The sequence below is a fragment of the Mirounga angustirostris genome, unplaced genomic scaffold (assembly GCF_029215605.1).
Source record: "Mirounga angustirostris isolate CCGP_5_RB_7025 unplaced genomic scaffold, mMirAng1.0.hap1 SCAF_14, whole genome shotgun sequence".
NCBI classification, from domain to species: Eukaryota; Metazoa; Chordata; class Mammalia; order Carnivora; family Phocidae; genus Mirounga; species Mirounga angustirostris.
The window spans coordinates 72,065,916-72,093,461 of record NW_026991722.1 but is presented as its reverse complement, the minus strand read 5'-3'; the positions used below and the strand labels follow the sequence as shown (position 1 = coordinate 72,093,461).

The 27,546-nt window shown below is 58.0% G+C and overlaps 1 protein-coding gene across 28 annotated transcripts in view; it reads right to left on the bottom strand.

Moving 5' to 3' along the window:
• NCOR2 (nuclear receptor corepressor 2) overlaps nt 1-27,546 on the bottom strand; it is a 213,348-nt gene that overhangs the window by 136,701 nt on the left and 49,101 nt on the right. For all 28 annotated transcript variants that reach the window (XM_064578226.1, XM_054510566.2, XM_054510568.2 and 25 more), the window contains 3 exons: nt 11,180-11,394; nt 2,847-2,974; nt 1,042-1,219 (listed from right to left, as the gene is read on the bottom strand). In XM_064578226.1, the coding sequence (XP_064434296.1) occupies nt 1,042-1,219; nt 2,847-2,974; nt 11,180-11,284 (411 nt within the window). In that variant the 5' untranslated portion in view covers nt 11,285-11,394. The remainder of the gene's footprint in view (nt 1-1,041; nt 1,220-2,846; nt 2,975-11,179; nt 11,395-27,546) is intronic.

Below are 27,546 nucleotides of genomic sequence, written 5' to 3'. Positions count from 1 at the left end.
CCTTCGGTGCCCACTTCCCAGCGACCGTGGGCGAGTGGCTTTCTCCCTCAGGCTGGGGCCCCTCTATAAGAAGTACGATCTGTGATCATACTTCACAGGGCGAGGAAGATGCAACAGAATGATGCTCACACTTGGCACGCTGCCTGGCAGGCTCACTTAACGTTAACTTACCGTCACCACCACAACCATGGGAACACCCCTTCTGTGCCAGCCCCCCAGTAAAGGACCTGCCTTGGCCAGAAATCCACCATTCAATCCTATCCAGCATCAGGCAGAGAAGAGGACCCAGCAGGCCCAAGTGGGCCACTTCCATCACCTGGCCTGGCTCCCACTCCTACCAGTGCTGCAGTAAGATGAGCACCGACCTCACCCCGCAGCTGGGAGGCTATTAACGAGCTAACATGTGTCCCCACGGTTGTGAAGAAGCCGAACGGAAACATTCAGCACGGGCAGAGGTAGCATCCATCACTCAGCCGGCCAAGGATGAGCATGTCACCTGGCCACAGTTCCTGTCCCATCCCAGGCACTGACAGTAAAACAGCTTCAGGGGCAGCTGGGGGGCTGGCTGGGATCCCTCCATCAGCACCTCCGCATCAGCTTCCTCTGTGTAAAATGGACACCGAAGAAGCATCCAGCCTCAACTACCCTGAGATTTACTGAAAGAGCAGAACTTCCCATGGCAGCATGCCGTAGTCACTTAAGCTACACACATTCTCCCCCCCACCATCCCAGCTCCACTTTCCGTTCTAAAGAGGAGTCAAGTGAAAGAGCTCTCCAGGGCAGGGCTGCATGGTGGCCCTGCAGGCTGGACACACCCAGGTAGATGTGGTGCCCCTCCAGCCAAGGAGCGGCCAGTGGAGCCAACCTCAGCCCAGGCCCAGCCTCCGCCCAGCCTTGGTACACCCTGCACTCAGTCCCACCTCCCAGCCTCTTGCCCAAGCTGTGCCCTAGCCCGGCACGCCCACCCCTCACCTTGCGCCCAGTCTGATCACAGAAGAAAACCCAGATCCTCTGGAGTTCCCGTCTGGGGCCAGGCCTTACCTTGGACAGGTCCTCAGAGCCCCCGGGCTGGCCCGCCGCCAGCAGGGGTGAGGGCCGCAGCAGGGGGTCGGGCAGCAGCTCCAGGCGAGGGCGCTTGCTCTCAATGAACTCTATCTCTGACTTGCCCAGCTCGGGCAGGTATGAGTGAGACTCAGGTCGCAGGTGAAGCTCCTGGGACCTACAGGAGGCAAGGACACGGGGCATCACATCTACTGCCCTCCCGCTGAGCACCTGCTGCGCACCACCCCCTCTTGGACCCTGAGAGAGAAGTGCCCACCTATGGAAGGGCACGCGGAGAGGCAGGACTTAATCACAGACTTGTCTCCCTGCGAGTCAATGCTCACTAACTGTGTTTACAGGAAGAGAACGTACTGGTGATTCCCCACTCCCTCATCACCAAGCGTGGCCCACAACCAGCAGCATCAGCCCCACCTGGAGCTGGTTGCAGATGCAGAGTCTGGAGTCCCACCCCAGACCTACTGAGTCAGACTCTGCATTGAAACAAGAACCCCAGCTGATTCATGGGCACAGCCAAATCCAAAGAGCCTTGTGGGTCCAACACAGATGATAACACACGTAATGTTATCTGCGCATCACCCACCCAGGGCAGACATCACTAGCCAACCACGGCGCTCTGGCTGCTCAATCTGGCCTTGCCTCCTTCCCGACTCGGCCAGGCTGCCCGGGGCAGAGATGGGAGCTGTCCAGCCTACTCACTCCCCATTGGCTCTCCTTAACTGGCTCCCCAGTTTGCAGAGGACAAAACTGGCCCAGAGAAGCCATGCCTTGTCTGAGCACACACAGCAGAGCCAGGACTCCCAGACTCCACCTCCAACTACTGCTCTTTACCAAACAGCCTAAACACTGAGCCTGCTGAAATGCTTTTCAAGTTCAAGCCCTCCCTGAACACCCCAAGCACATTCTCATCTCTGGACCTTTGCATGGGCTATTCCCTCTGCCTGGAGTGCCTTTACCCAGCTCTCTAAATGGCCAGCGACATACTGGAGAAGCACCCCTCCTCTGAGAGGCCTTTCCTGGCTATCCCAGCCAGAGAGGTAATACCTACCCCACCCCATAGGTCATGTGCCTCCTTCTGGAGTCATCTTGTGTAGTGTTTGTGGTGCATCTCCCCTGCTAGACTGTAGGCTCCCGGCAGGCAGGGCCGTCTCCCTGGATCCCCAACGTGTGCCTACAGCCTAGAATGGGCCAGCCTGTGTCCGACGTCAGGACTCCTAGCAATTAGTGCTATTATGAGCTCTGGCATCTTGGGGCCCTCCTCTGACCTCAGTCCTCCCCTCACTGGGGTCCCCATCCTGCTGCACTGGCTCCCTCCCTCCCACCTGGACTGAAGGAGACCCAAGCCGGCCCAGCAACAGGCACACACCAGCAAACGGGCAGACACCTCGTCTGGTAGCTGAGGGACAGAAAAGGCCTCAGAGAAAAGGGGAGGACAAAGAGAGGGAAGGAAGGGGGCTCCCCGTGTGCACCCCGGTGCGGACATGTCCCTCACAACCTGCACCCCAGGCCTGCTCCCCCACATCTTGGTGGTCAACCCGTCCTGCCTAGGCACACGCCCAGAGACCACTGAAGGCCCGTGGTGGGACGTCAGAGGGCCCCGTGGCTCTCCCGTGCCCATCGCCATCTGCGCCCCAAGTCACAGCTGCACCAGGACAAGGGTGAGCGCACAGCCCAACCACCCCCCCGTTTCACACCCTACCAGCTCCCACTCCAGCACAGGCCTCCAGTCCCGACAAGAGAAATGAGGCCGCCACTCCGAGCCAGGCGACACGCAGGCCTCCGCTCACCTTTCATTCCCAGGCTGGAATTCAGACAGCAGGGAGGGCCTCCTCCTCTGGGGCTGGATGATGGAGCCAGGCGACAGGTGTGGGGTGTAGTCACGGGGGTGGTGCTGGTACTCGAGCAGCCCGACATCCTGCAGCGAGAGGCCCAGGAAGTGAATGAGCGAAGCCAGCCCACTCCACAGTCGTGGGCACAGGGGACAGAATCACATGCTCCCTGCCCAGTGCTCACTTCTGCGCCGGGCCATGGGCCACGCTCGGGAGGCCCAGTGTGGCCAGAGGGCATGCCCGGGGCCGATCGCCAGCTGACCTGCACCCGGTGGGGCACGGCCTGGGTCCCTCACTCCCCACCACCCCGGCACCCAGAGCTCTGCAGTTACGCCCTCTTTCCAAAGGAGACAGCCCAGTCCCCGTGTCCGCACACAGCTGGAAAAGCCACAGCCCGCGCGTCGGCCAACCGGGCACTAAGGGACCAGGGCATGTGCGTGAGACGGCGCTGGCAGTGACGGCCTGGGAGGCTCAAGGCCAGCTTCCAAGACAAGGCCAGCCTGGGATTCCCTGGTCTGGTCGGTGTGTCACATACAGAAGCACGGATCAAAGTCAGAAGGATAAACTGCAGGCAAAACCCTCCTTCTTCAGGAAAATGCCCCTACTGTCCGTGACCCTCTGCGTAAAACCTAAACATGAACAAAGGAGATGTACCCTGATTATCAGCTACACTCTGATTTGAAGTACATTAAAAGGTTTTTTTATAGGGGCGCCTGGGTGGCTCCGTCGGTTGGGCGTCTGCCTTCGGCTCAGGTCATGATCTCAGGGTCCTGGGATCGAGCCCCGCAACAGGCTCCCTGCTCGGTGGGAAGCCTGCTTCTCCCTCTCATTCTCCCTCTGTGCTATCTCTCTCTCTCTCAAATAAATAAATGAAAATTTTTTTTAAAAAAAAGGTTTTTTATAAAAAGGATAGATGAGCACCTGGATGGCTCTGTCGGCTAAGTGTTCAGCTCCTGATTTTGGCTCAGGTCATGATCTCAGGGTCCTGAAATCAAGCCCCGTGAGGGACCCCGCACTCAGCGGGGAGTCTACTTGAGATTCTCCCCTCTCCCTCTCCCTCTGCCCCTCCAACTCGTGCTCTAATAAATAAATAAATTTTTTTAAAAAATTAAAAAAGGATAGAAACAAGTCTTTCAAAAGAGAAAACAGGACTGGCTTCACACTGTACCAACCCAAATCGACTAGCTCTGTCTGACTAGAACGCTCAGTTCTACTGTGTGTGGCAGTCAATTAGTGATGTCTGACACAGGTGAGGTTTGGGAAGAACAGCACCGGGAGTGACTTATTTTCTTCTTGGCATTTCTCTTAATTCTCCCATTTTTCCATAAAAATCTAGTCATTCTTCTGTTGTCTTTTTTCTTTTTTTTAGCGGTTATTTCTGCAAAGAGAATCAGATGATACCAGGCAGGTGTGCTGGGAACATATGTTTCAGACCCTCCAAACCAAGCATGTAAGATGCTGGCGAGAGCAGGTGAGTAAATGGAACGAACAGGGGCCCCATCAACTTCAGAGGCTGGAAACAGTGAGGAAGCCCAACGTGGGGTAAAGTTGCATGGCTTGAGGGGGCTGTCTGACACTCAAACCCTCTGAGACTTGGTTTCCTCATCTTTGAAGTGGGTGCCTGACCAGGAAGGAGGCTTCTGTGCCTCCTACCACTCACCACCCCCCAACTCTCCAAAGGATTGACCCCAAGGTGAAGGGCAGCTTCCAGAAGGCAGAGAAGGGCTCGGCCTCCCAGTGCCCTGTGAGGACGTCTAGCACAAGGCACCAGGTGCTCACGCGGGGTGGAGGGCAGGAAGGAGGAGGAGGAAGAAAGGCCTCGAGGGAGGGGGTGCAGGCCTCTGGGATCACGCTGGCAAGGCTGCCAGGCAAAGATCTGGCACGCACGCACAGAGGTGTGAGAAGGAATCAGCAGGCTTTGCAGTCTGCCAGGAGGAAGATTTTCTCCACCCAGCTCTTCCACACAAAAGCAAAATGAGCAAAGCGGCAGAGAGACAGACAATCCAATCCCTGGGGAGAGGGCCGCAGTGAGATAGTACCAACAACTGCCAACGGAGGCGGGAAGAGGCCCATGGGGCCCCCAATGGTGGGGGGGGGCGGCAGAGAGGCACTTCACGACCTTTCTGGCCTCAGTTTCCCAGTTTAGGAGATAAGCGGGATATGCCTGCCTGCAAAGTCCCTCCAAGGAGCATCTCAGGGACCATTTCTGCAGGGTCCTCATTAAACTCCACCCCAGGGCCTGAAGCTGGTCTCCAGGGCTGAGCCCACAGACCCCCAAGTGTGTCTCAAAGTTCCACAGGAAGGCAAGAATTGAGGAGACCCCAAGAAAGAAACTGACCCAAGGTGGGCTCACTGTGATCACATGAGACTGAATACATCAGGCACTTGGTCTACAAGCTTCCCAGCCACATCTCAGAGCGTCACAACTCTACATGAGTTAACAAAGTAATAATAGTACCTAACATTCATTAATTGCTTGTGTCCACCTGCCGCTGAAAGTTTTAAGCATACTAATTAATTTAATCCCTACAGCAACGCCATGAGGTGGGTATCTTGCACAGTCCCACACAAACATGAGAAATCAGGTACAGAGAAGTCAAGTGACTTGCCCAGGTCACACAGCAGGGAGGGGAGGTTCTGAGACACAAGACTGGGCCAAGCTGGCTTCCTGCTGAGGGGCAGGGAGAAGCAGGGGGCCAATCCTGAACCAACCCCACCTGGCGACGGCAGCAAACCAGACCTGGGGAGAAGAGGCCTGCCCTGCCCTCACCATGTGCTTCCAGAGCTGCTGCTCAGAAAATCAGAGGAGGAAAAAGGTCTCCAGGTGAGACCCCTACCCACCTCTGCTGGCTTCTACCCAGCCACAGTGCCTGACACTGAAATTGGGGCTTGCTGATAAATTATGCCCCTAAAACTTGCCGGGAAGGTGACATGGGGCTGGAAAAGCAATTTATCCAGGAGGGAACCCCATCTGGCACGTCCCTGCCTAGATCCTGTGGGGCCACAAGGACAGAGGGGCTGGGGCATCTGAGCCTCGGATCAAATCCAAACTGGGTCGGGATTCTGGGAGATGTTTGAAGGAGGGGCTGGAAGATTTTCTTTGCCGCTGTGCTAGGAGGAGGGGTGCTCCTCACTGGCCCCTGGGATAAGGCTTCTCACCCCAGAAGGGGTTGAGGAAACATCTGGAGCTATATGTGGCAGGGAAAGGATTCATGGGTCCCTCCTGGAGGAGTGGGGGCTACGATCAAGACAGCTCCCACCTCAGGGCCTTTGCACGCACTATTCCCTCTGCCTGGAACATTCTTAAGCCACATTTCCCCATGCCTGGCCCTCTAGTTCTCTCCAGGTTTTGACTCCAATGTCAGCTTCTCAGTGAGATCTCCCTCCCTAGGCCTAACTTCAATTAGGACCCCTGCAACCTCAGCCACTCTCTCCCTCCTCCTTTCCTGCTCTTTGTTCCCCCAGGAGAACACCAGCTTCCTAAGGCAGGGATACTTCTGGTTTGCTCACAGCTCCGTTCCCAGGGCCTACGAAAGTACCAGCACATGAGGTGCCTAATAAGTACTAAATGAATGAGTAAAGCTCCCAGCGTGGGGGCTCCCAAGAGGGCTCCTCAGGGGGCCAAACACCGCCCCCCCCCACCGCCCCTCGGGCCATCCCCAAGCCCTGAGAACCGAGATGCAGGAAGGGCCACACAGCTGAGGGTTAGAAAGTGCAGGCAGCACTCGGGACATGGGCAAAGCTCCAGTACCCCACCCCCCGCCCCCAGCTGCCTACGTGTGTCCGCATCCTCCTCTGGCCCAGGCAGGCTCCTGGGTCCCTGACCTTCAGCCAGGGCAGCGCTGCCCCATGTGAGGCCCACAGCGCCGCGGGCCTGTGACGAGGTGGACACAGAAGACACGTGCATTGGTACAACAGCCCACATGCACGCTGCCAACCTCGGGCACAACCAGGGTGCGCATCCGAGAGCGGGGGCACGTGCAGTAAGCCCATGGACAAGCGGGGGCAAACGGCAAGTCAGACGGGTGGATCCTTCCCGCGAAGAGTGTGACAAGCACCGATCCAGGGCAGGAGTCAGAAACGGGGCCCAAGGCCAAAGGCAGGCTTGGCTCTCAGCCATCCCTCTGCATCCTGGCAGGCTGCTTTCAAGCCACGAGGGCAGCAGAGCTGAGCAGCTGTGACACAGACCGAATAGCTTGGAGAGCCTGCAGTACCCGCAGAGAAGGTCTGCTGACCCCTCCTCTAAAGGAAGAGCCCACAGACAATGCGGAAAGGAATACTCAGGCTGTGTTGTTGTCCTAATAACGCGTCATCATCGAAATCGTCGCCATCATTACTTGGTATCAGCGTGTGCTAATTCTGTCCAGACACTGTGCAAAGCCGCTGCCCATCTCAGCTAATCTGAACCTCAGAATCCTATGATTATCTTGCTCAAATAATGGGGAAATTGAGGCATGAGGTGGTAAAGCCACTTGTCTGAAATTCCACAGCTAGGATATCATTAAGGCAGTACGTGAATGCAAGCAGTCTGGCTCCAGAGCCTGTGCTCTTAACTACCCTTCTACACTGAGGCACAGAGAGGTTAAGTAACTTGCCCAAGGCCACACAGCAGAAAGCAGTACTGCTGGATGTCAGGCTTTGCACCTTTTGACTTTAACACAGTCCTTCAGCACAAGGACTACAAGAACTCAGGGAAGTTCAGATGGTCCCAGTGGACTTGGAGGAGAAGTCCAAAGAAAGCCTGATAAGAGGTGAGGCAGGGAGGGGATGTCAGGACCCTCCATCTTGGGAGACCCTCAGGGAAAGATGTGGGGTCCTGATTCTGTGAGGGAGGGAAGCCAAGACCACAGAGGTGGCGAGAGCAGGGGACAGAGAGGTTCCAAGGGTAGAGCAGGTGGCCTTCGACGAGCAATGTGCACCGTGCCGAAGTTGGTGCCTGACTCAGGGAGGCTGAGTGCATGTCTAAAGTGGTCAGGGGAATGGTGGGCTTCCCACAGCCTTCGGGTCCAGGCCTCTGCCTGCAAGCATGCCTGGAATCATGCCTTCCATTCACGCCACGCACACCACAGCAGGCAGCCTGCAGGTGGTGGGCCAGCCGACGGGACAATTCCCACTGCCCCTCGGAGTCCAGGGTCCTGGAGCCCCAAAGGCAGAGAGGCCTTCCTTGGGGCTCCTGTCACCCTGCCAGGAGGAAAGAGAGGACCACCAAATGCTTACTGCATGCAGACACTGCCCTGAGCACCTTGCAAACGTCCTCCACTGAGGCCCAGACCCACAACTCCATACCGCAGATAGGAAAACTGAGGTTGCCCCACAGGGCTAAGTGAGCAGCCCAGTGTCACTCAGCAAGCTGGAAGGGACAGAGATTCAAAGCCACATCTGGAGGTTCTGGACTCCAGGGGGGACTGGCCGTCCAAGCAGCTGAAATTTCAGAGCACACTGAAAGAGGCCTCTGGAGCCAGGAGGTGCCACAGTTGAAGGTAACCTTTTAGGAGTGTGTGTGGGAGAGGACTGAGCCCCAGGAAGGTCACAGGTCCCCGGCTTAGGCCCCTCCCCTTCCTCCCAACTTCCTGCCTTAGCTACTATGCTAGGAGCCCATACACTGGGCTCCTGCCTGGCTCTTGGATGGGACATTTACCTCCCTGTGTCTTGATCTCCCCTTTCTTCCACTCTCTGTCTTCTAGACTCAAAAAAAGAGGGAGCATCTCCAAACCCCGCCTATAAAATGGGCTGATGGGAAGGGGTTAGAGGGCATGTGGCTGCAGTCGGGGGGGTGGGTAATCTCCAGATTACAGAGCCAATGCTGACCTCCCACCAACTAAGGGCAAGTGGCTCCAGCCGGGAGACATGCCCGGGAGAGCAAGACCCCCCACAATCCCCAGGGTGCCCAGAACTCTTGCTCCTGCCTTTCAGGTGTCAAGTAGGGCTGGGCCACCCCAGCACAAGGCAGGGTGGTTAGGGATTGGGGGCCCACGGCTGCCACCACACACAGGACAGGAACGCCCCACCCCATAGCTGCCCCAGGGCCCCGCTCACCCCCGCTCACCCCTGGAGCTCAGCCTCCTGCCTGGAGTGGGTGGTGACAGCTGGGTCCTGTCCAGCCACATCCTGCGTCACTGACAGCCCAGCGGGGGAAGAACAGGAGATGTTATGGGTCAGCCAGTGACCCCAAATGACTGGGAGAGGGCCAGCTGAGGGCCCAGCTGAGGCAAAGGGCAGGGCAGGAGGGAAGGCCGGCAAGCAGGGGCTATAGGGTCCACAGGGGAGGGGGTGGGAGAGGGGTGGGAACCAGCAGGGCGGGGTGCCAAGAAACAAGAGAGAAGCCAGAGGCATCCGCCAGGGGTCCTCAGGAGAGGGAGCCCCTCCGGGCAGCTGCAGTAACAGCGACAATAACAAGCAATGATAATGTCAAATGCACGCATCGGGCAGAGTGCGTGCCAGGCGCCGCCATAAGCACTCAGTCCTCGTTACGTTTAATCGCCATGCGAATCTAGGAAACAGATAGTCTTCTTACCCCGTTTTATGAATAAAAAACTGAGGCTCAGATGGGGTAAGCCACTGGGCCTGTTTCCTCACCTAGCACACATTCCTCATCTACAGAGAGAACGTCCGAGACCCACTCCGGGGTGATCTGGAACCGCACGTGCAGCTGTCTGCACAGCAGGCTCTGAACAGAACGTCTGTCCCGCCGTAGTGCTCGGCAAACGAGAGGCCACGGTTTTGCTGTTGTTGCTGGTGATCACAATAAAGATCACAACACTACATGATAATAACTCACCCCCAGGAGCACACTCCTTGGCCCTGGGCACATAGCAGCCGCCCAATAAATAGAGGCACCCGTGACAGGGGCTCAGAACCCTGAAGCTGGGCGCCTGGGTGGCTCAGTTGGTTAAGTGACTGCCTTCGGCTCAGGTCACGATCCCAAGGTCCTGGGATCGAGCCCCGCATCGGGCTCCCTGCTCTGCGGGGAGCCTGCTTCTCCCTCTCCCATTCCCCCTGCTTGTGTTCCCTCTCTCGCTGTGTCTCTCTCTGTCAAATAAATAAATAAAATCTTAAAAAAAAAAAAAACCCTGAAGCTGAAGCCGACTGTCTCCCAGCAGTGATCTCACCCGAGGCCCGTGCTTTAATCTTCTGGCCTCAGTCCCCTCATCTGCAAAATGGGATAACGATGCAAGATGCTCTTTCGTTGGGCTGTTTGTGAAAATCTGAAGACTCTATGCGGGGGCAAGTTCTCGTAACAGGACTCCATAATGTGCCCAATTAGCCCAGCTGGCTCTGAAAAGCATCCGGGGGGGCCCAAATCCTCAAGAGGCCGCTGTGTCTGGGACACCCTTGCGCGGGGCCAGTGGGTTCACATGCTGATGGAAATGCCCTCCCCCGCCACTTCCTCTCCTCATGAGGAGGAACCACGCTAAGTAGTATTCGTGTGTGCATGCACACACAGAGGCCAAGAGAGTCAGCCTCTCCCCCAGCTACGACCGCAAGGCCCCACATCCCCTCGCCGAACTGCCAGCTGGTCAAACGGGGAGGCCCAAGACCCTGAGAGCCCTCTGGCAAGCACCAGGGACGTGGTACCCGGTAGGTACCCAATAAATGCCAACAAAGCAGAACCAAAGGCCCATCCTTACAACCACACCACGCAGCTAGAGGTGAAGGCAGGAAATAGGGCCACTGCGCGGGGAAGGACAGAGCAGGGTGCAGCTTAGGAGAGCTGATCAAGCGCACACACGTGTGCAGGCCAGCACGTGAGAACACTTCTGCCTCCCCACAGGTAGGCTATCCCCGAGAGATGGGGCGGCTCCTTGGTGAGCAGAACCAACACCCCGGATCCGCAAATCAGGGCTCCAGAGACATGAGCTTCATCATCTCAGAGCCCTGAGCATCACCATAGTGAAGGAGCTCCGGGGCCAAGGAGCAGGGAGGCGAGGGGCTGTCAGCAATGGCCCCCCTGGTAAAGCAAGAAGGGGTCCAGGGGAGGCTGGGCTGCCAGGAAAGTGTATTCAGTAGGTGCTCCATGTTTGTATGCAAATTCCACTGCTGACTCTGAGAGACAGAGAACCCAGCTCAACCTGGCCCCAATCTCCATCTTCCCAGCTTTAAAGTGGGAGCTAAGAGATTTCACCAGAAGTTCCAGACGCCAGTGGTCTCTGCCGTGGCACCCCATTTCCCCTTGGGGGACACAGTGAGCCCTGGTCAGACACCGTTGGGAGTCACACCAGCCCTTGTGGGGACTTGGTGAAAGAAGAAGGCCCCAAAGGCGACCCCGGGGAACACACACACCCTTTACTTACCGTGTGGGGCCGGGCTATCTGCACAGGGTAGGAAATGCCATGGGGCGGGTAGCGGGGCTCAGTGGCCCTCCACGTCTGTGCCACAGGCTGCGTGGATCCCGACATGGCGGTGAGCGTCCAGGGGCTCCTGGGCCCCAATAATCTCCCTCTCAGTGGCCACCAAGGTTAAAAGCCAGTCCTTGTCATCTGCTCATGGGCCGCCCTGTCACAGGCACCTGAGAGAAAACCAGAAAAGAAACAAGATCAGCAACAGGGCAATGGCCCCTCTAGGGACCCTGCTGGGGCCCCCTGGTCGTTCTTTTGGTCCCTGGGGAAGAGCAAGCACACAGGTCCTCCTGAGCCTCCTCCATGCCGCTGGGGCACTTCCTGCCCACTGACAGTGGGAGATGCGACTGGCATTTGAGGGACCCCTGAGCCAGAGACCAGACCAACAGCTGCCACATGAGCCGCATCAGGGAAAGCCATTCCCCACCCATAACCAAGGCCCTCACTCAGCAGGCACAGGAACCCCTGCTCTGGGGGCACTGCCCCCCCAACAGATAGCTCCCAAGCCCCCTCAGCCAACCTGATCTCACCCCATGGAACCCCCACTTTGGGAGCACTGCCCCCCACCAGATGGCTCCCAAGCCCCCTCAGCCCACCCGACCTCACCCCGTGGAACCCCAACTCTGTGGGTGCTGCTTCACCCCTCCCCAAAGGGTCCCAAGCCTCTCTGACCCACCTGACCTCACCCCATGGAACCTCAACTCTGTGCCCACTGCCTCCATCATCTCCCAAAGGGTCCCAAGCCCTCTTCAGCCCACCCGACCTCACTCCGTGAACCCCAACTCTATGGGCGCTGCCCCATCCCCCCCAAAGGGTCCCAAGCCCTGTCGACCCACCTGACCTCACCCCAAGACCTCTGCGGGTTTCTGAGTCACCAGGGCAAAGTTCTCCGAAAGCACCCATTTCAGGCAGGCAGCTGGGGACCTGTCCTGGGAGGCATGGCCAGGGTAAGGAACACATGAGTGTCCTGGGCCGCGGTGGGCAGGGTCAGTTCCCGCAGGACAAAGGTCACAGTGTGACCCCGCGGGCCTGCCTGGGATTCCCCGTGACCCCGTGCAGGAGCAGAGCTGGGAGTGAGGAGCCTGGACGGTGCAAAAACAGCTAAGGACACAGACCAGAGCCAGCGGGGCCCCAAATGGCTGCCGGGAGGCAGGTAAACGGTGCCTCCCGCGGGAGAGAAACCACCCGTGTCCAGGCTGGAAAGCAGCTCAAGCATCAGTCCAATGTCTTTACAGCTGGGGCAGCGGAGGCTCAGGAAGAAGAAAGGACTCAAGTCAAGGGAGCGAGGAGGCCCTCAGAAGCTGCCTTTGCCCGTAATCTCTGGGGCCTCCGTCCTGCCTAGGATCCGCCTCTCCCTCTCCATCAGCCTGCGCACGGTTACCACCGCCCCAGCTCGGAGCGGGAGCCCGCGGGCACGACCCGGGCCTCCTCCACACTCCACCCTCAACAGCCACCCAGAAAAGGGGTGTCCCTCCGGCCCCGCCACGTGCAGCCCCATCCCCCAGCTGAGGAACAGCCAAGAGGGCGCAGAGGCCGCGCCCCCGGATGTTCTTGCGCGCTGGGGCGGGCCGGAGCTGCATCTCCCGCCATCAGTAAATGGAACGTACCCCCAGCTCCCTGGAACCTCACGGCGCCCCTCATCGCCCTGCCCTGCCGCTGACGACTGTGCCCCAAGGGTGTGGACGCTCGGACCCTCCACTGGTGATCTGCCTGGTGGGGGTCTACTGTGAAAGAACGCTGGGGTCAGAGGAGGAAGGAGACCCCTGCCTGGGGGCCTGACTGCGTCCCACTCCCCACCCCGATCTTCCACTGCTGTAGACTCAGCAAAAGTCCTTTCCGGGAACCATCCTCCCTCCCCGGGCTCCAGGGGTGGTCATGTGACCCGGCCTGGCCAATCAGATTCCTGCATCCCCTGGGCCCGGGACTGGTCCAGGGATGGGCATGTGACCCAACCTAGGCCAATGAGCAGCGGTCTTGAGACTTTTGCTGGGGGGGCGGGGGAAGAAGAAACGGGGGGCGCTCTGCTTGGGACTAAGCGGGGAGGATGAAAGCCTGCAGCTTTGGGGTCACCTCATGGCAGGTGCCTGCCCGACAACGACACCAACCGGCCGGAAGACAGAGCTGGGGGTGGAGAGCGCACAGTCGGGTCCTGATGACAGCCATGCCTGAAGGCAGCCGAAGCCTGCTCATTCGTTTAGCAGAGCTGAGACGTTCCTGTGTGTTTTGCTTCGCCGGCCCAACCTGGGTTTCTGTCACTTGCCACCAGAAGTTCTGACTCACCCAAGAAAGAAAGGAGTCACGGACCAATGCACCTACAAGCACCTCAGGAAGTTGCCCACGTGGGCTCTTCCCAGCCGACAGGATGTAATTTTTATGAGCATGGGAACACATCCTGCTCAGCTAACAGGAGCTGCTCGCATCACTATCACTAGAACCATCTCTGAGTAGCTCCAGCCCAGTGACAGTGATGCTCTGATGTGGACAGGGGAAGGAGCTGCCCCTGCCAGTTCCCACCAAGGGCAACATGGCATCTGTCCTGAAGACAGGACACAGGAAACTGGCCTTGGGAGAGGGGCAGGTCTGGCCACTGCTGCACAAATCCCATTGTTCCAGTTCATCTCCAAGCCCAGCAGAGCCCGGTCGTACAATGCAGCGACGCGCATTTTAGTCTGCTCTCTCTCTCTGGGCTTTCAGCAGTTGCCCCCTCTCTCCGAGGAGGTGAGGCCAGCACTTTGGTGGGGGAGATGCTCACACTGCTTGCCCCTCCTCCAAGAGCACGGCGGGCAACTTCCAAATCGCTATTTGATTCTGCACTGCAGAAGGCGGCAGAGAAGTCTGATTTACCCACAGCTTTCCTGACTTCCTTTGCCTAACAGAACGCCGACTAGAGAAGGCAAGCCTCTGCCAGATGCTCACGCGGGTGGTGCACGTGGGCTCCAGAAGCCGGGGAGGTGACATCTCTCCAAACCAGCCCTGGAGAATCCTCGGCGGCATCCCTCACCCTCCTCACCCTCCTCAGCCAGGCTCTGGCTGGCCTCCCACTCCCTCAAGACTCACGGTGTGTCCACTGCCAAGCTTGGGGGGCTTCAGCCATCAACAGGTCACCCCAGCAGCCCCCTGGCCCAGCGTCCTCACACGCATGTGATCCCCAAAGCCAGAGGACTCTGAGTGCCTCCTTCATTCATCACAAGCTTATTTAATAAACCCAATTTCCATCCCTCCCAACCTCAGTCACATTTATTGCCAGCTCAAAAAAAAAAAATTTTTTTTTTTTTTTAGGAAAACATTTTGGCGGTTCCTCCAAAAGTTAAACATGGAATTACCAAATGACCCAGCAATTCCACTCCTGGGCACATACCCAAAAGAACAGAAAACTGGGACTCAAACAAATACATGTATACGAACGTTCATAGCAGCAATATTCACAACAGCCAAAAGGTGGACACAGCCCAAAAGTCCATCAACAGATGAATGGATAAACAAACTGTGGTCCATCCATACAGTGGAACATGATTTAATCACAAAAAGAAATGAACCACTGACACAAGCCACACCACGGATGAACCTTGAAAACATCGCACTAAGTGAAAGAAGCCGGTCACAAAGGGCCAGATTGTGCCTGAGTCCACTTACAGGAAGTATCCGGAATAGGCAAACCCATAGAGACAGAAAACAGACTGGAGGCTGCCAGGGGGTGGGCAGGGATTGCTAACCACCACCAGGCTGGAGCCTCAGCCTCGAAGTGAGGGAAATGTGTTAAAATTAGGTAAAGGTAGTATTTGCATAACATTGTGAATGGAAAAACAAATTTAAGCATTGACTTCATCGAGGTTTGAATGTGAACGACAAGAAAAAGGACACTCCTTCATCAAAGACAGGAGGAGGGGAGGATGAGGGAGCCCCGCGGGATGGCAGGAGGGTACCCCGGATCTGGGCTGGGCTGGAAGGCGTTCTGAAAACGAACCCAGCCTACAGCGGGTATAGGACACGGCAGCCCCGATACCATTGCAGGTCTGGTGGCTCTGGAGTCAGGAGAGGGCGGTGGGCACCCATTTATTTATAGAAACTTCAGGGTCCCCACTGCGAGCTGAGCCCCAAGTGAATGAATGAGGCAGGGCCCAGCCACAGAGGGTCTTGGTGCTCCAGCAGGGTGCAGCGGGGGCAGACAAGCAGCAAACTGTGAGCCTGGAGAAGGAAGCTCAGTCTACCCCAGCCTTGGGGAGGGGGAGGGGGCATCGGGGAGCACTCCCGGAGTGGGCACAAGACAGTCGGGGGAGTCAGGTAGAGGCCGCCGCCCAAACGGGAGCCCAGAGGTGAGACCAGGCACCCCTGTGCTTGAGAAATTCATTGAGTGAGCACAAGGCAGGGAGGGCGGACAGTCACTCAAGGCTCCCGGGCCATGGCAGGATGGATCCTGTTCTAAGAGCCCCGAGGATCCTCAGACGATGGCTGGGGAAATAAAGGGTCACTGTGTTTTCCAAGCAGGCACTGCAGAGAGCCAGGGGAGACCCAGGGGCTCCTGCGGACAGCCAAGCAAGAGATGATGCTGGTGGGAGCAGAGCAGAAGCCACAGAGAAGGAGAAGCAGGCACAGGCAGGAAAGTCGGGACGGAGCTCACCCAGGCGCAGGGACCTTTTGTCCCCTCCTCAGGCAGGATGCCTCACACCTCTGCATCTGTTTCCTCAGCTACATATCAAGAGCCCCTGCTCCACCAGCCTGCTGGGAGGACAGCATGCTTGGGAAGCACTACCATCACGCCTGGTAAACAGCAGGTGCTCAATGAAGCAAACAGCAAGGTCAGGGCTCCAAGGAGAAAAGATGGCACTCAGGCGAGGTAAAGAACTTGCTGAGCCAGGTGGTGTGGGATGCTTCTGAGCCCCAGGGCCCCAGACAGGGACACCAGAGGCCCACCCAGGCCTTACATACCCAAGCCATAAACCGCGACACCAGGGCCACCGAGCCAGTCAGGGGAGGGCCAAGAACTCCAGAGCTGCCCACGGCAGGGGATTCCGTGCACAGTCCAGAATGGGGCTCCCCGTGAATGGCCCACGGTGGGGGCCCCCACAAACACCGCAGGGGCCCCAGCGTGGCCCTCCACCGCACCTGCCCCGGAGGCGGCACCCAGCAAGGGCCACTCAGCGGCCCACGAGAGCCCACAGGCTGTGGGTCCAGTGTGGCGGCACCCCATAATCCTAACCTCACATCCCTTGTTTCATCCACCGCGTGGCTCTGGTAAGGCTTCCAAATCCGCAGGAGGAAGCTCCCTGCTGCGCGTTTTGTCTGCCTTGCTCCCTGCTGCATCTCCGGAGCCTCTCAGTGGGCCTGGCACTCAGCAGGTGCTCAACAAGGGAACCTGTCCAGGCAAGTGCCAGTAACACCAGGTGAGGCCAGAGCCTCCTGCCCCCACATTCCTCTCTCCAGGCAGGACGCTGAGGCCCCACCGAGGCACATTCCATAGATTTTCCATGTCGTGTGCGGCCTGCTTCAGCTCCGGGGAGGGCAGAATTACAGCAGGCCAGGGCTGGGTTGTCTCTGAGAGTGGGGGGATGTGGGCGAGGGGCGGGGGGGTGCTTGTTAAGGTGCTGAGACTGCTGAAACGTGCCTGGGAGCCTTCAGACCTGAGCCCAGGCTTCGAAGATGAAAGGCCAGCTGTCTGCGCCACACAAGCCTGCATGTTTCCCGTAACTAATGGGCCCCGCCATCGGAACTTGTGGCAGGTGGGGGAGCCTCAGGACCAACACTCAGCTGTCAGCCCGAGAGGCGCCCCCAGCACACGCACACACATGCACGCTCACCAGAAACCTCTGGCGTGCCAGGACAAGGCACGGGTCCCACACAGGGGACGTGGTCTCTCGTACCCCCGTCCCCACCGGCCAGGCTGGAGAGACACTGATGCTGAAAACAACCGAAATGCATTCTCTCACTGCTCTGGAGGCCAGAAGTCCCAAACCAAGATGTGGGCAGGGCCATGGTCCCCCCCAGGGATCCTCCCTGCCTCCTCCAGCTGCTAGCAGCCCAGGTGTCCCTTGGCCTGTGGCCGCCTCACTGCAGTCCCTGCTGCTCATCACCTGGCCGTGTCCCTCGTGTCCATGTGTCCTCTCCTCTGACAAGGACCCCAGTCATTGGATTCTGGGCCCACCCTCATCCAGTATGACCCCATCTTAACTAATGACACCTGCAAAGACCTTCTTTCCAAATAGGATGACATTCCCAGATTCTGGGTGGACACGAATTAAGGGGGGGGGGATACCCTATTTAACCCAATATGGTGGGTGCTCGATAAATATTTGTTTTGTTCACTGCTATAATCTAGAGCCTGGCAGAGTGCCTGGCACACAGTGGGCATCCAACGAATATCTACCAGACAGCCTGGCCCCAGGAGAACGGGGGATGTGCGCGCCGAGGCTGCTCTGGGACGTGAGGTTAGGATGCGGCAGAAAGAAGCTGTTTACAGCTAGAACGAAGCTGTTTACACCTTGAGTTTCTAGTTTCTGGCGCGCTGTAATAATGGGGAGCTGGCCAAGTATCTGCTTCCACCTTCCGAAGGGCCTCCTGGCACAGAGCGGACGCCGGGGATCCGGCTCTCAGCTCAGTCCCAAGACACAGTAAGCCCCACGGGAGGCGGCCCCCATGAGTCCAGAGGAGCCTGCACAGGCCCCGAGGGCAGGGGGTGAAGGCAGAGTCCCTGCTCCCTGCCCCGGCAGCTCACCACCATCAGCCATGGTTCCAGCAACCTTCGTGGGCAGGTACGGAGACACAGAAGCAAGAAAAAGACCCCAAATCCCTGCCCTTGCTGAGCTGCCACTCCAGCAGGCAAGACAGGAGTTACAACAGGAATGCTAGAAGGTGTCTGTGGCATGGAGAAAAACAGAAGTATGAGGAGGGCAGACAGGGGAAGAGGGGGGTCGAGACAGCTTCACCACAGAGGGTCTTTAAGGAAAGATGTGGAGGGGGAGAGAAAGGGGAGAAGGAAAGCATGCAGATGTCTGGGGAAGCTCTTCCAGGCAGAGGGAACAGATAGTGCAAAGGCCCTGAGGTGGGGAAGGAACAGCAGGGAGGCCCAGATGGTAAGAGTGGAGTGAGCCAGGGGTCACACAGGCTTTCACTGTGAGCGAGAAAGGAAGGTGCCACCCCTCTGGGCAGCAGTGATGTTCGAGGTCTCCTATATCAAACCTGCCCCTGGTGCCACTGAGTTAAAGGAAATTTCAGCTGTGCCCTCCATCAGGGAGTAATGGGTCCCGGGCCTCTGTGCATCGTATGCGGGTAAAAGGACCAGCCCACCTGGAATCTTAACACTATTAAAGCCACCATTCAGGAGCCCATAGAAAACAGGACCCTGCCTGCCCTCCCAAATAGGCAGGCCCAGCAGCAGTGACACTGACCTGGCAGAGAGCTCACTGGGCTCCCGAGGAGGAGCCAGGAGCCCAACCAAGGCTTGCTCATGGCTCCGTCCAAAGAGCAGTAGCCCTGAGTGGCCCTGGGTCACCATACTCAGCATTCAGGAGCGCTGCCTGCCCACCCCCAGCTGAGGCCAGTCAAGACAAGCCCACCCCAGATGGGTCTCTGCCCCATTCCGGTCAGTCGGGGAGTTAATTTGAGCATCTCTGATGTGCGGGCACTGTGCCAAGCACTGGGGTCACGGCAGTGGACCAGGTGGACAGAAATCGCTGCCAACCAGAGCTGCCAGCCAATGACAGGCCTGTCCCAACACCTCCTCACCCCAGGTACTCAACAGAGGGCTGGAGGGGGAAGGAGGGGCAGATGGACGGATGGATGAAGGAGGGAGGGAGGGAGGAAAGAGCGAGGGAGATGGATGGATGGATGAATGGATGGACAGATAGATGGGACAGACAAATCAGCAGATGGACATCGATTTAACTGTCCCACTGTCCACAGTTTTCTGGGTCTCACTTTTTAAAGCAACCCCCAGAGCCAAGCATGCTTTTTATTCCACTAATACTCCCACATCAGGCTCCCTGCCAGCCACAGCTGGGGACACACATGAGCACCATCACCCCCATGAACCCCCAAACCTGCACAACTGCCCCCCAAGCTCCCTCCAGTCCCGAACTCCAGAATCAGAACAGGGAGACAGGTAGAAAGATTCATTGAGAAAAGATCCATGGAAAGCTCAACACCCACAGAAGAGTCCCCAAAATGAGGGCTCAAGTTCCCTCCACCACTGGAAATACAGGGGGTGGGGACGGGGAAGGCAAGTTATCAGTAACGATGGTGGCAATGCTAGTCGCTGGGCAGGTGCTATCACTCTCCCCACTTTGCAGGTGAGAAAACCGAGGCTGGGCCCAACCAAATAAATGGCAGAGCAAGTCCCCAGAGCAAGGAGGCTATGCAGGACTGGGGAGACACACACCCAAACACAGAGAAGGCAGAGAGCTTCCCGAGGGAGGGGTGAGCTGGGCCTCGCAGGGTCTGGACGAGGGAGGAGCGGGCTGCCCTCACTCAACACCCTCTTTCTGCAGGCGGGAAACTGAGGCCCCAAAAGAGGCAGGCACGCAGCAGCCTCGTGCTGCGTGGCCGGACTCTGCCCTCCTCGGCTGGATCCCACAGCCCACGCGGTCCAAAGTGGGCAGGGTGGCCTGAGCGGAGCCCACCACAGACACCCCGGGGGGAACAATACCCAGGGCCGTGGGGACAAAAGCTCCGGGTCCACAAGGATGACCAGGTGCCAGGACAGAGCCCCAACTGGCCACAGCCTGCACCAACCTTGCAGGGGAAACCAGAGGCCTGGCGCCAAACACACCCCCTGCACCCGCCCCACCTCTCACCTCCCCTCAAAAGGATCCCCAACCACAGCCAGAACCCCCACTGCCCCCAGATTCTGCTTTGTGCCCCCCCCCTCCGACCAGCCTCAGTTTACCGCAGGTGACATTCATCAGGCACCCACACTAGGGGAAGGCTCCGATTTGCCTCACCAAACCAGACTGCCCCATTCAACAGACCAGGAAACTGAGGCTCAGAGAGGTGCACTCACTTGCCCGAGGTCACGTAGCCAGAAGGCAGCCAGGTCCAGCCGCACACACCCTCCGAAGGGAGCAGAAGAAGAGTGGCCCAGCTCAGGGCCGCCAAGGAGACCCGCTTCTATCTCCCATTTGTGTCCCCTGGGCTGGGGCCAGCTCGGCCGCCCAGCCCTGCTCCCCCGCCACAGCAAGATCTGCTCACAGTCACTCCCTCCGGGAATCCCTTTCCCCCCCCTTTTAATTTTAAAAGGAAGAGAGAGACAAGCCACAGTCGTGACAAACCGTCCCCGCACGCCGGGTCACCGGGTTCCACACGAGAGCCCCCGACGCGCGACACGCCCTCCCTCCTGGGTGTTTCACAAACATGACGCCGGATTTTTCCTGGCTCTTCCTCATTAGGTTCTGGGAGCCCCGGGAGGGACGTGTTTTCCATTAGGCCCAGCTCTTCCATCTGGCCTTCCAAACGGCAATTTTTTTCTGCAGAGGGGACCGGGGTGGGGGGGAGAAGGGGGAGACCGGAGAAGAGGCTGGTGTCCGGGCGGTGGGGGGTGGGACGCTGGCACCAGCTGTGCGCCTGGGCACATGGCTCGACCCTCCGCCCCCCACCCGGGGGCTTGGAATGCAGCGGGCAGCAGGGACCCGTGTGGGGGCTCAGCGCGGTCGGTGCCCACTCCCCATGAGTGCTATCCACTCACCGGGGGCCCGGGACTGCGTCCTAATCCTGGACCCTGGGATGGTCAAGGATGCAGGGCTCCAGGCCCCAGGAGCTTCACTGCCTGGACGGAAATGAACCAACAACCAAGAAGGAAATGGGCCACAGAGCACAGCTCTCGACATTCTGCTGAGTGAAAGAAGCCAGACACAAAAGGACAAACACTATGATTTCACTCATAGGAGGTGCCCAGAATAGTCAGATTCATAAAGACAGAAAGTAGAAGGCTGGTTGCCAGGAGGACGGGGTATGGGGGGTTCGTGTTTAACGGGGACAGTTTCTGTTTTGCAAGAGAAGAAAGCTCTGGAAACGAAGGTGGTGATGGTTGCACAACCACGTGCATGTACTTAACACTACTGAACTGTACACTTAAAAATGGTTGAGATGGTAAAATTTTTGTTATGTCTATCTTACCACAATTTAAAATTAAAAAAAAAAAAGAAAAACAAAACAAACCACACACCTCCTCCAGGGAGGCCTCCCTGATTGTTAGCCCAGGCATCCAGCTGGGCTGGTATTGCTCTGTGGTGGCTCCCACTGCCCAGGCTGCCCCCATCAAAGAAGACGGTGTTGCCAAAGGCCCTGCCGGGGGTCTTGGCATGCGGCAGCCCCTCCTAGCTAGGCACTGCGAGGGACCACAGTCAAGACCTCGCCCCCAAGCCAGGCAGCCTCAGGAGATGACCAAGAGGCCGGGACACAGGGAGGGGCTGACCTGAAACCCCACCACCACCAGTCTGCTGGCCTGGCCCATCAGTTGCCAAGACCCTGAGGGTGAAGGGGGCCACCGAGAGGGAGCAGGGACAGCAGACTCTGGGTTCCCACCACCTTCCCTGCATCAACATCTGGCAAATGTGTCCACAGCTGTGCAGCTGCCGGAAACGCCTCCCCCTGCCCTTCCTCCACGCACGCTGGGCCCTCAAGGACGGCTTTCTGAGGAATTTATGGGGTCGTCCTGAGTATTTCAGGGCAGATCTCTGGGGGACGTCCTCCACCACATGTGAAGGAGGACAAATGTTCCCGCTGCTAAGAATAGCTTGGCCAGCAGCGGCCTGCAGGACCGGGAGCCCACCCACTCAACAACAGCCCTGCCGTGCACCCCCCTCCCCAGCCTCCAGGGGCCCACCTCCCACAGGCCTGGCCAGGAAGGCCCTCTTGCCGCCCCCCCCCCCAGATGCCTGGCCAAGGAGGAAGGGTCCACTCTGATCTGCTCTTTCCAACGCTCCAATGTGGATCATAGGAGCCCCTCGATTTCCCCGAGGGCTGTCGTTCATCAGTTAGTCTCTGATGATCACGGAGCAGTAATCAAGAATCCAAAAGGCCCTCCGGCCCCTGTAGCCAGCAGTTCCAGATATGAACACAGGCTTCAGTGCCCAGGAGCGGCGAGCATTCCCCTGGGATCTGGTTATCAGTTTGTGGAGGGAGCAAGACTAACAAGGCTCGGGGGGAGAGGGTCCCAAGCCAGAACTAGGGAGGGGAAAAGAGAAAGGAGGGCCGAAGATACCATGCCCCGACTGGAATACATAGGGCCAGGCTGGAGTCGTGCCAAGGATGGGGGCAGGCGGGGGCCGCATGTGTGGAAGGACATGGGAAGGGGGTGGCCACTGGCTCAGCCCCAGCCGGGGGCATCATGGCCACTCAAGACTGTGGCCCAGGGGATCACAGCTTCCAAGCCTTTCAGGCAAAGAAAGTCTGACTCTAAGACATCCCTCAATTTACAATTTTTATTTCAAAAACATAGACTATAGACCCAACCCAATAAATCAGTCTGACATCCAAATACAGCCCGTGGGCTGCCAGGATGTGACCTGTGGCTTCTGACATGTGGTCAGTTGAAAGCCACAAGACAGAGCCCAGCAAAGCCCAGGGGAGCTGGGGGGGGGGGGGGGAGTGACAGGCAGAAGTTCTCCCACATGGCTTGGAGGGGGGACCTGAGAAGCCCCTAATTAAAACAGGGAGTGGGAGGGGCTGGGCCCACTTACCCAGTGAATCTTAAATAACACCCCCCCACCCCAAAGGGCACACACTGGCTGTGAAAGTGGGGCTGGGCAGGGCCCCTAAGCTGGCAGTGAAGCTGCTGTGGTCAGCTGCTGTTGTTTGCCCACCCAGCACCCACTGCTTGCAAACTGCACCCTTATGTCCCTTGGCCTACGACCCCTCCTGCACCTTCGATCACCCTGAACCCCTGGATCCAACCATGCCTGAAGCTTACCCTGAGCCTTGTGTGTTAAATGCAGGAGGAGGGGCGCCTGGGTGGCTCAGTTGGTTAGGCGACTGCCTTCGGCTCAGGTCATGATCCTGGAGTCCCGGGATCAAGTCCCGCATCGGGCTCCCTGCTCGGCAGGGAGTCTGCTTCTCCCTCTGACCCTCCTCCCTCTCATGCTCTCTGTCTCTCATTCTCTCTCTCTCAAATAAATAAATAAAATCTTTAAAATAAATAAATAAATAAATAAATAAATAAATAAATAAATAAATAAATAAATAAATGCAGGAGGAGCAGGGAGTCTGCCGATTGCAACCAAGTCACCCAAGATAGCAACCCCTTAAACCCAGATTCTAACCCATGAATCTCCCTGGAATCAGATCTCTCTACTCTCTGGTCTCCTCACCTGTGCAGGTAGGGAGATCTCCCAAGCCAGTCAGAAGGAGGCAAGAGAAATGAGATGGGAGCCCAGGACAGACTCAGACTAGGAGGAAGGGGCCAGGCAGGAGCCCAGGACAGGCCTCCCGGTCTCTCACCATGAAGGAGAAGCAGTCTCCTGGCCTAGTCCTGAGCCATCAGAGGCCCTAACAGGGGACCCAGCAGGCAGCAACTCTGCAGATAAAGGCTGCCCCTCCTCGCTGCCTCAGATCTGGGTCACCCCTCAGCAGCAGGCACACCCCCACCCACAAAGCCCCAGGCAGTAAGTGGAGCCTCTGGCCTCGGTTTCTGGCAGAACATCCCGAGCTGGCGAGGGCTCTCTCTCTCCCCCTGCCCCAGCCCCGCCACCCCTCCTTTCAGACAGGGGCATTGTCTGCAGCCAGGAGGCCATGAGGCTGCACCCACAGACACACCTTGGACTCCATCCCTGCTGGGGCCTGCTTCCTGGGCCGTAAAACAGGCAGTTGTTCTCGGCCTGGAGGGTGGCCATGGCTCAGACCGGGAGCAGGGAGAGATCCTGACACCCAGCCCTGACCCCATAGGTGCTGACTTCTCCCACCATCCTCTTTTCCTCCCCACCTCCATGTGGCCACCAGTCTGTTTCAGCTCCCCATTCACAGATGGGGAGACTGGGGTTCTGGGGCCAAAGAAGGCTACTCCATGTCCCAGGGGCAGGAAGAGGACCGTGGAAAGATGAACAAACTCCACTTCCAGATTCCAGGTCCTGAGCAGTCCTGGTAACAGACCCAAGGTGAGCGCCTCGCACTCACCATCATAGCAAATTGCTAATACAATGCTCACTATCATCAGTTCACTTAATCATTACAGTACCCATGGGAAGCAAGATTGAGGCACAGAGAGGTTAAGTAACTTGCCTGCGGTCACACAGTAAGCAAGGGGCAGAGCCTGGATGCAAACCCACGTTTGCCCTCTGCAGCATCCACCTCTTGGCCGCTGTGTCCTGGGCATCCATCACCACTGTACCCCAGCCTCCCTACTCAGGCTGGAGAAGACCCCTGTGTCCTCCACCAGGCCGGTGTCAGGGCCTCATAGGCCTTGTAGCCAACGTCACTGCTCACGGGTCCAGGCCAAGTCCTGCCAGCTGGAGGCAACCACAGGTTGCTGCAGATTGGCCACGGCCATCTCCTCGTCCATCTGGCCACCCCCCAAGAGCTCACTGCAAATCCCCACCCCAGGTCCCAGAAGGAGAAGGAAGGCGGCATCCTCAGCCCCACCCCAGCCCCCTGCTCTGTTATCTCCTCCATCGGGATCTAGTATCTCCATTCCCCAAGTCCCGGCTGCCTTATTTCCCATCTCCCCACAACCCCAAAGGTCAGGTCCCTGAGGAAGGAAGTCACATCTGTTGTGTCCACCACTGAGTCCCAGCTCAGTGCACACAGCAGGCGCTTTATAAATGCTTGTTGAGTCCCTGAACACTGAGAACATTATTGCAGACTCTGAGCTGAAGGTCGAAGGCCACTCTGTGAACAGAGAAACTGAGGCCAAGAAGGGGTCCACTTAAAGTCAGATTTTGGGGTGCCATCTACATTAGGCCTGCGTGTCCCAAGAACTGACCCATGACTACACTGCCTGCTCCCCCGAAGCTTTTGGTGTGGCCCGGGGCTCTGATCCCTTCCTCCTGGAAGCTGCAACGCCAGCCCACGCATTAGCCGTGCCTGAGACTCTGAAGGCCATCCCTACCACTGAGGGGCTGTAGCCTGCCTTCTCCGGGGCTCAGTGTCTCCCTTTGTCAAGGGCACCTGGCAAACAAGGCGGCTTACGGGGGGGCGGGGGTGGGGAGCAGGGGATGGCTGCAACCCAGGTGCTGGGTGAACGGCCAGGCAGGTGGGGAATGAGCGTTCGGGGCCTAGGATGGGCCCAGCATGGAATCTGGGGGGCCTCTTGCCTCCTGGGTTATGTCCTCCTTAGCAGAGTCACCCGAGGGGGGAGAGCCAGTAGCAGGCACCAGGCAGGTTCAGGGATTTGTGGATTTGGGTTCTGGGCAAGGGACTCCTCTGACAGGGCTCCCCACGCCCCTGGGCATAAAGGGATGTTCTCAGCTGCCCCAACCACCTCCCTCGGTCCTGGACCCTCAGCTTGGGGTGGGGAAGAGAACCCCCATGCATCTGCCCCAGGGAGAGCTCCCTCCAACCTCCAAAGAATGGGGGGGGTCCCTGGCTGTATTAGTCTGTTAGGGCTGCTGTGACAAATGACCATAATCCAGATGGGTTCAAACCACAGAAATTTATTCTCTCACAGGTTTGGAGGCCCAAGGTGTAACATCCGCGTGTGGGCAGGCCCCGCTCCCCGAAGGCTCTCGGGCAGGATCCCCCCTGCCTCCGCCAGCATCCGGCCACGTCCCCGGGGTCTCTGCCCGTCTTCATGCAGCGTCCTCTGTGTGCCTTCTCTTCTGTCCCTCAGAATGACACTGGCCACTGGACAGAGGGCTCACCCGGGGAATCCAAATGACCTCATCTCAAGACACGTCTGCAAAAACGTCTTTCCCAAAGCAGGTCACGTTTAGAGGAGACGGGTATTAATGCGTGCGCTTATCTTTTGGGGGGCACCATTCACCCCATTACACAGCAGCCTTTCCTGACACTGCCCACGGACGGGCGCTGGCTCCCCACTGAGGCCCATCACCAAGCCCCAGCAGAAGCCCCGCCAAGCAGACGAGGAAACTGAGACACAGAGGTAAGCCACAGGCCCAGGTTTGAGCCCACTTTCCCTGAGCCGTCCTGCCTTGGGCGTAGGGGCCTCCCTCACGTTTACAGGAAGCAAGGGACTCTCACACCCACGCCTCCGGGAGAGGGCCAGCCAGGGATGACTCACCCCCACTTCACAGGCCAAGAAGAGGCGCAAAGTGGTTCAGCCAGGGGGCTGAACAAACTCTGAATCTGTTTGCTCCTGTGTCAAAGGGAGGCAAATCCCACTCCTGGAGGATGAATCGGCATCCCGCAAGGAGAGCACGTCCGGCCCCCGATAATCAGCACCTCTCTATTTATTACCCGCCAGGGCCCAGCCTCTACAGCTGCCCACCCAGCCTCCAACCCCAGCAGAAAGGGCCCATTATGACATCACAGGCCGGGAATTATGTTATTAGCCTGGGAAGGAGGCTGGACCCAGGGACAAAGGACTCATTGTCATGCAAATGGCCAACGAGGAGGAAAGGGGGGGCGGCTCCTCCAGCCTTTTAGCTCCTGACCCACACTGAGAAACCAACTCCAGGCCATCCCGAGGAAGAGTGTGGGCATCTCTGGGCCTCAGATCCGGATGAGTGGGGCTCTCTCAGAGAGGGAAAGGGGCTCCTTCCCAGGGCTGCATACAAAATGCCATTTACCTACTAACACCGTGCGCCTGAGGCTGTGTGTCTTTGGGCAAGATGCTTACCCTCTCTGTGGCTCAGAGGGCTGTTAGAAGAACTCAATAAATTAAAGCGTGCGCAATGGAGGCCCCGCCTTGTCAGCCCTCAATACACGAAGCTGATGCTGTCTACACCCCTCCCCTGCCCCCCACGTGCCTTGCTCATGACCTCCGCCTCTCTGACTTTATCTAGGAGGTGCAGACCTTCCGGGGGTACAGTTCCCGTGGGGCACTCTTGAGCACAAACACAAGAACTGCTTTTCAAAGGACCCTAGTTTTCCAGGAGTCCCCAAAAGGCATTCTCAAGCCCCAGATGCAGAACTTCTGGGGTGGAGGAGGCAAGGACCTGAGTCTCCCCAGCCAGAGCCCTCGGGGGTGTGACTTGCCTGGAGGCACAGCTGAAGCCGTCCAGCCCCAGAAGGGCCTCAATCACCAAAAGGGGACAGGCCCAGATCCACAGCTCGTGGGGGACACTGAGTCAGGCATAACCGTTTGCTGAACACCTATGATGTGCCCAGTGCTAGGAACACAGTAGTGACCAAGATGAACAAAACCCTGGGGGAATTAGTTCGGGTGACATGGCGATGGACACATAATAAATCCCAAGTGATGACAGTATAAGGTGACAAGA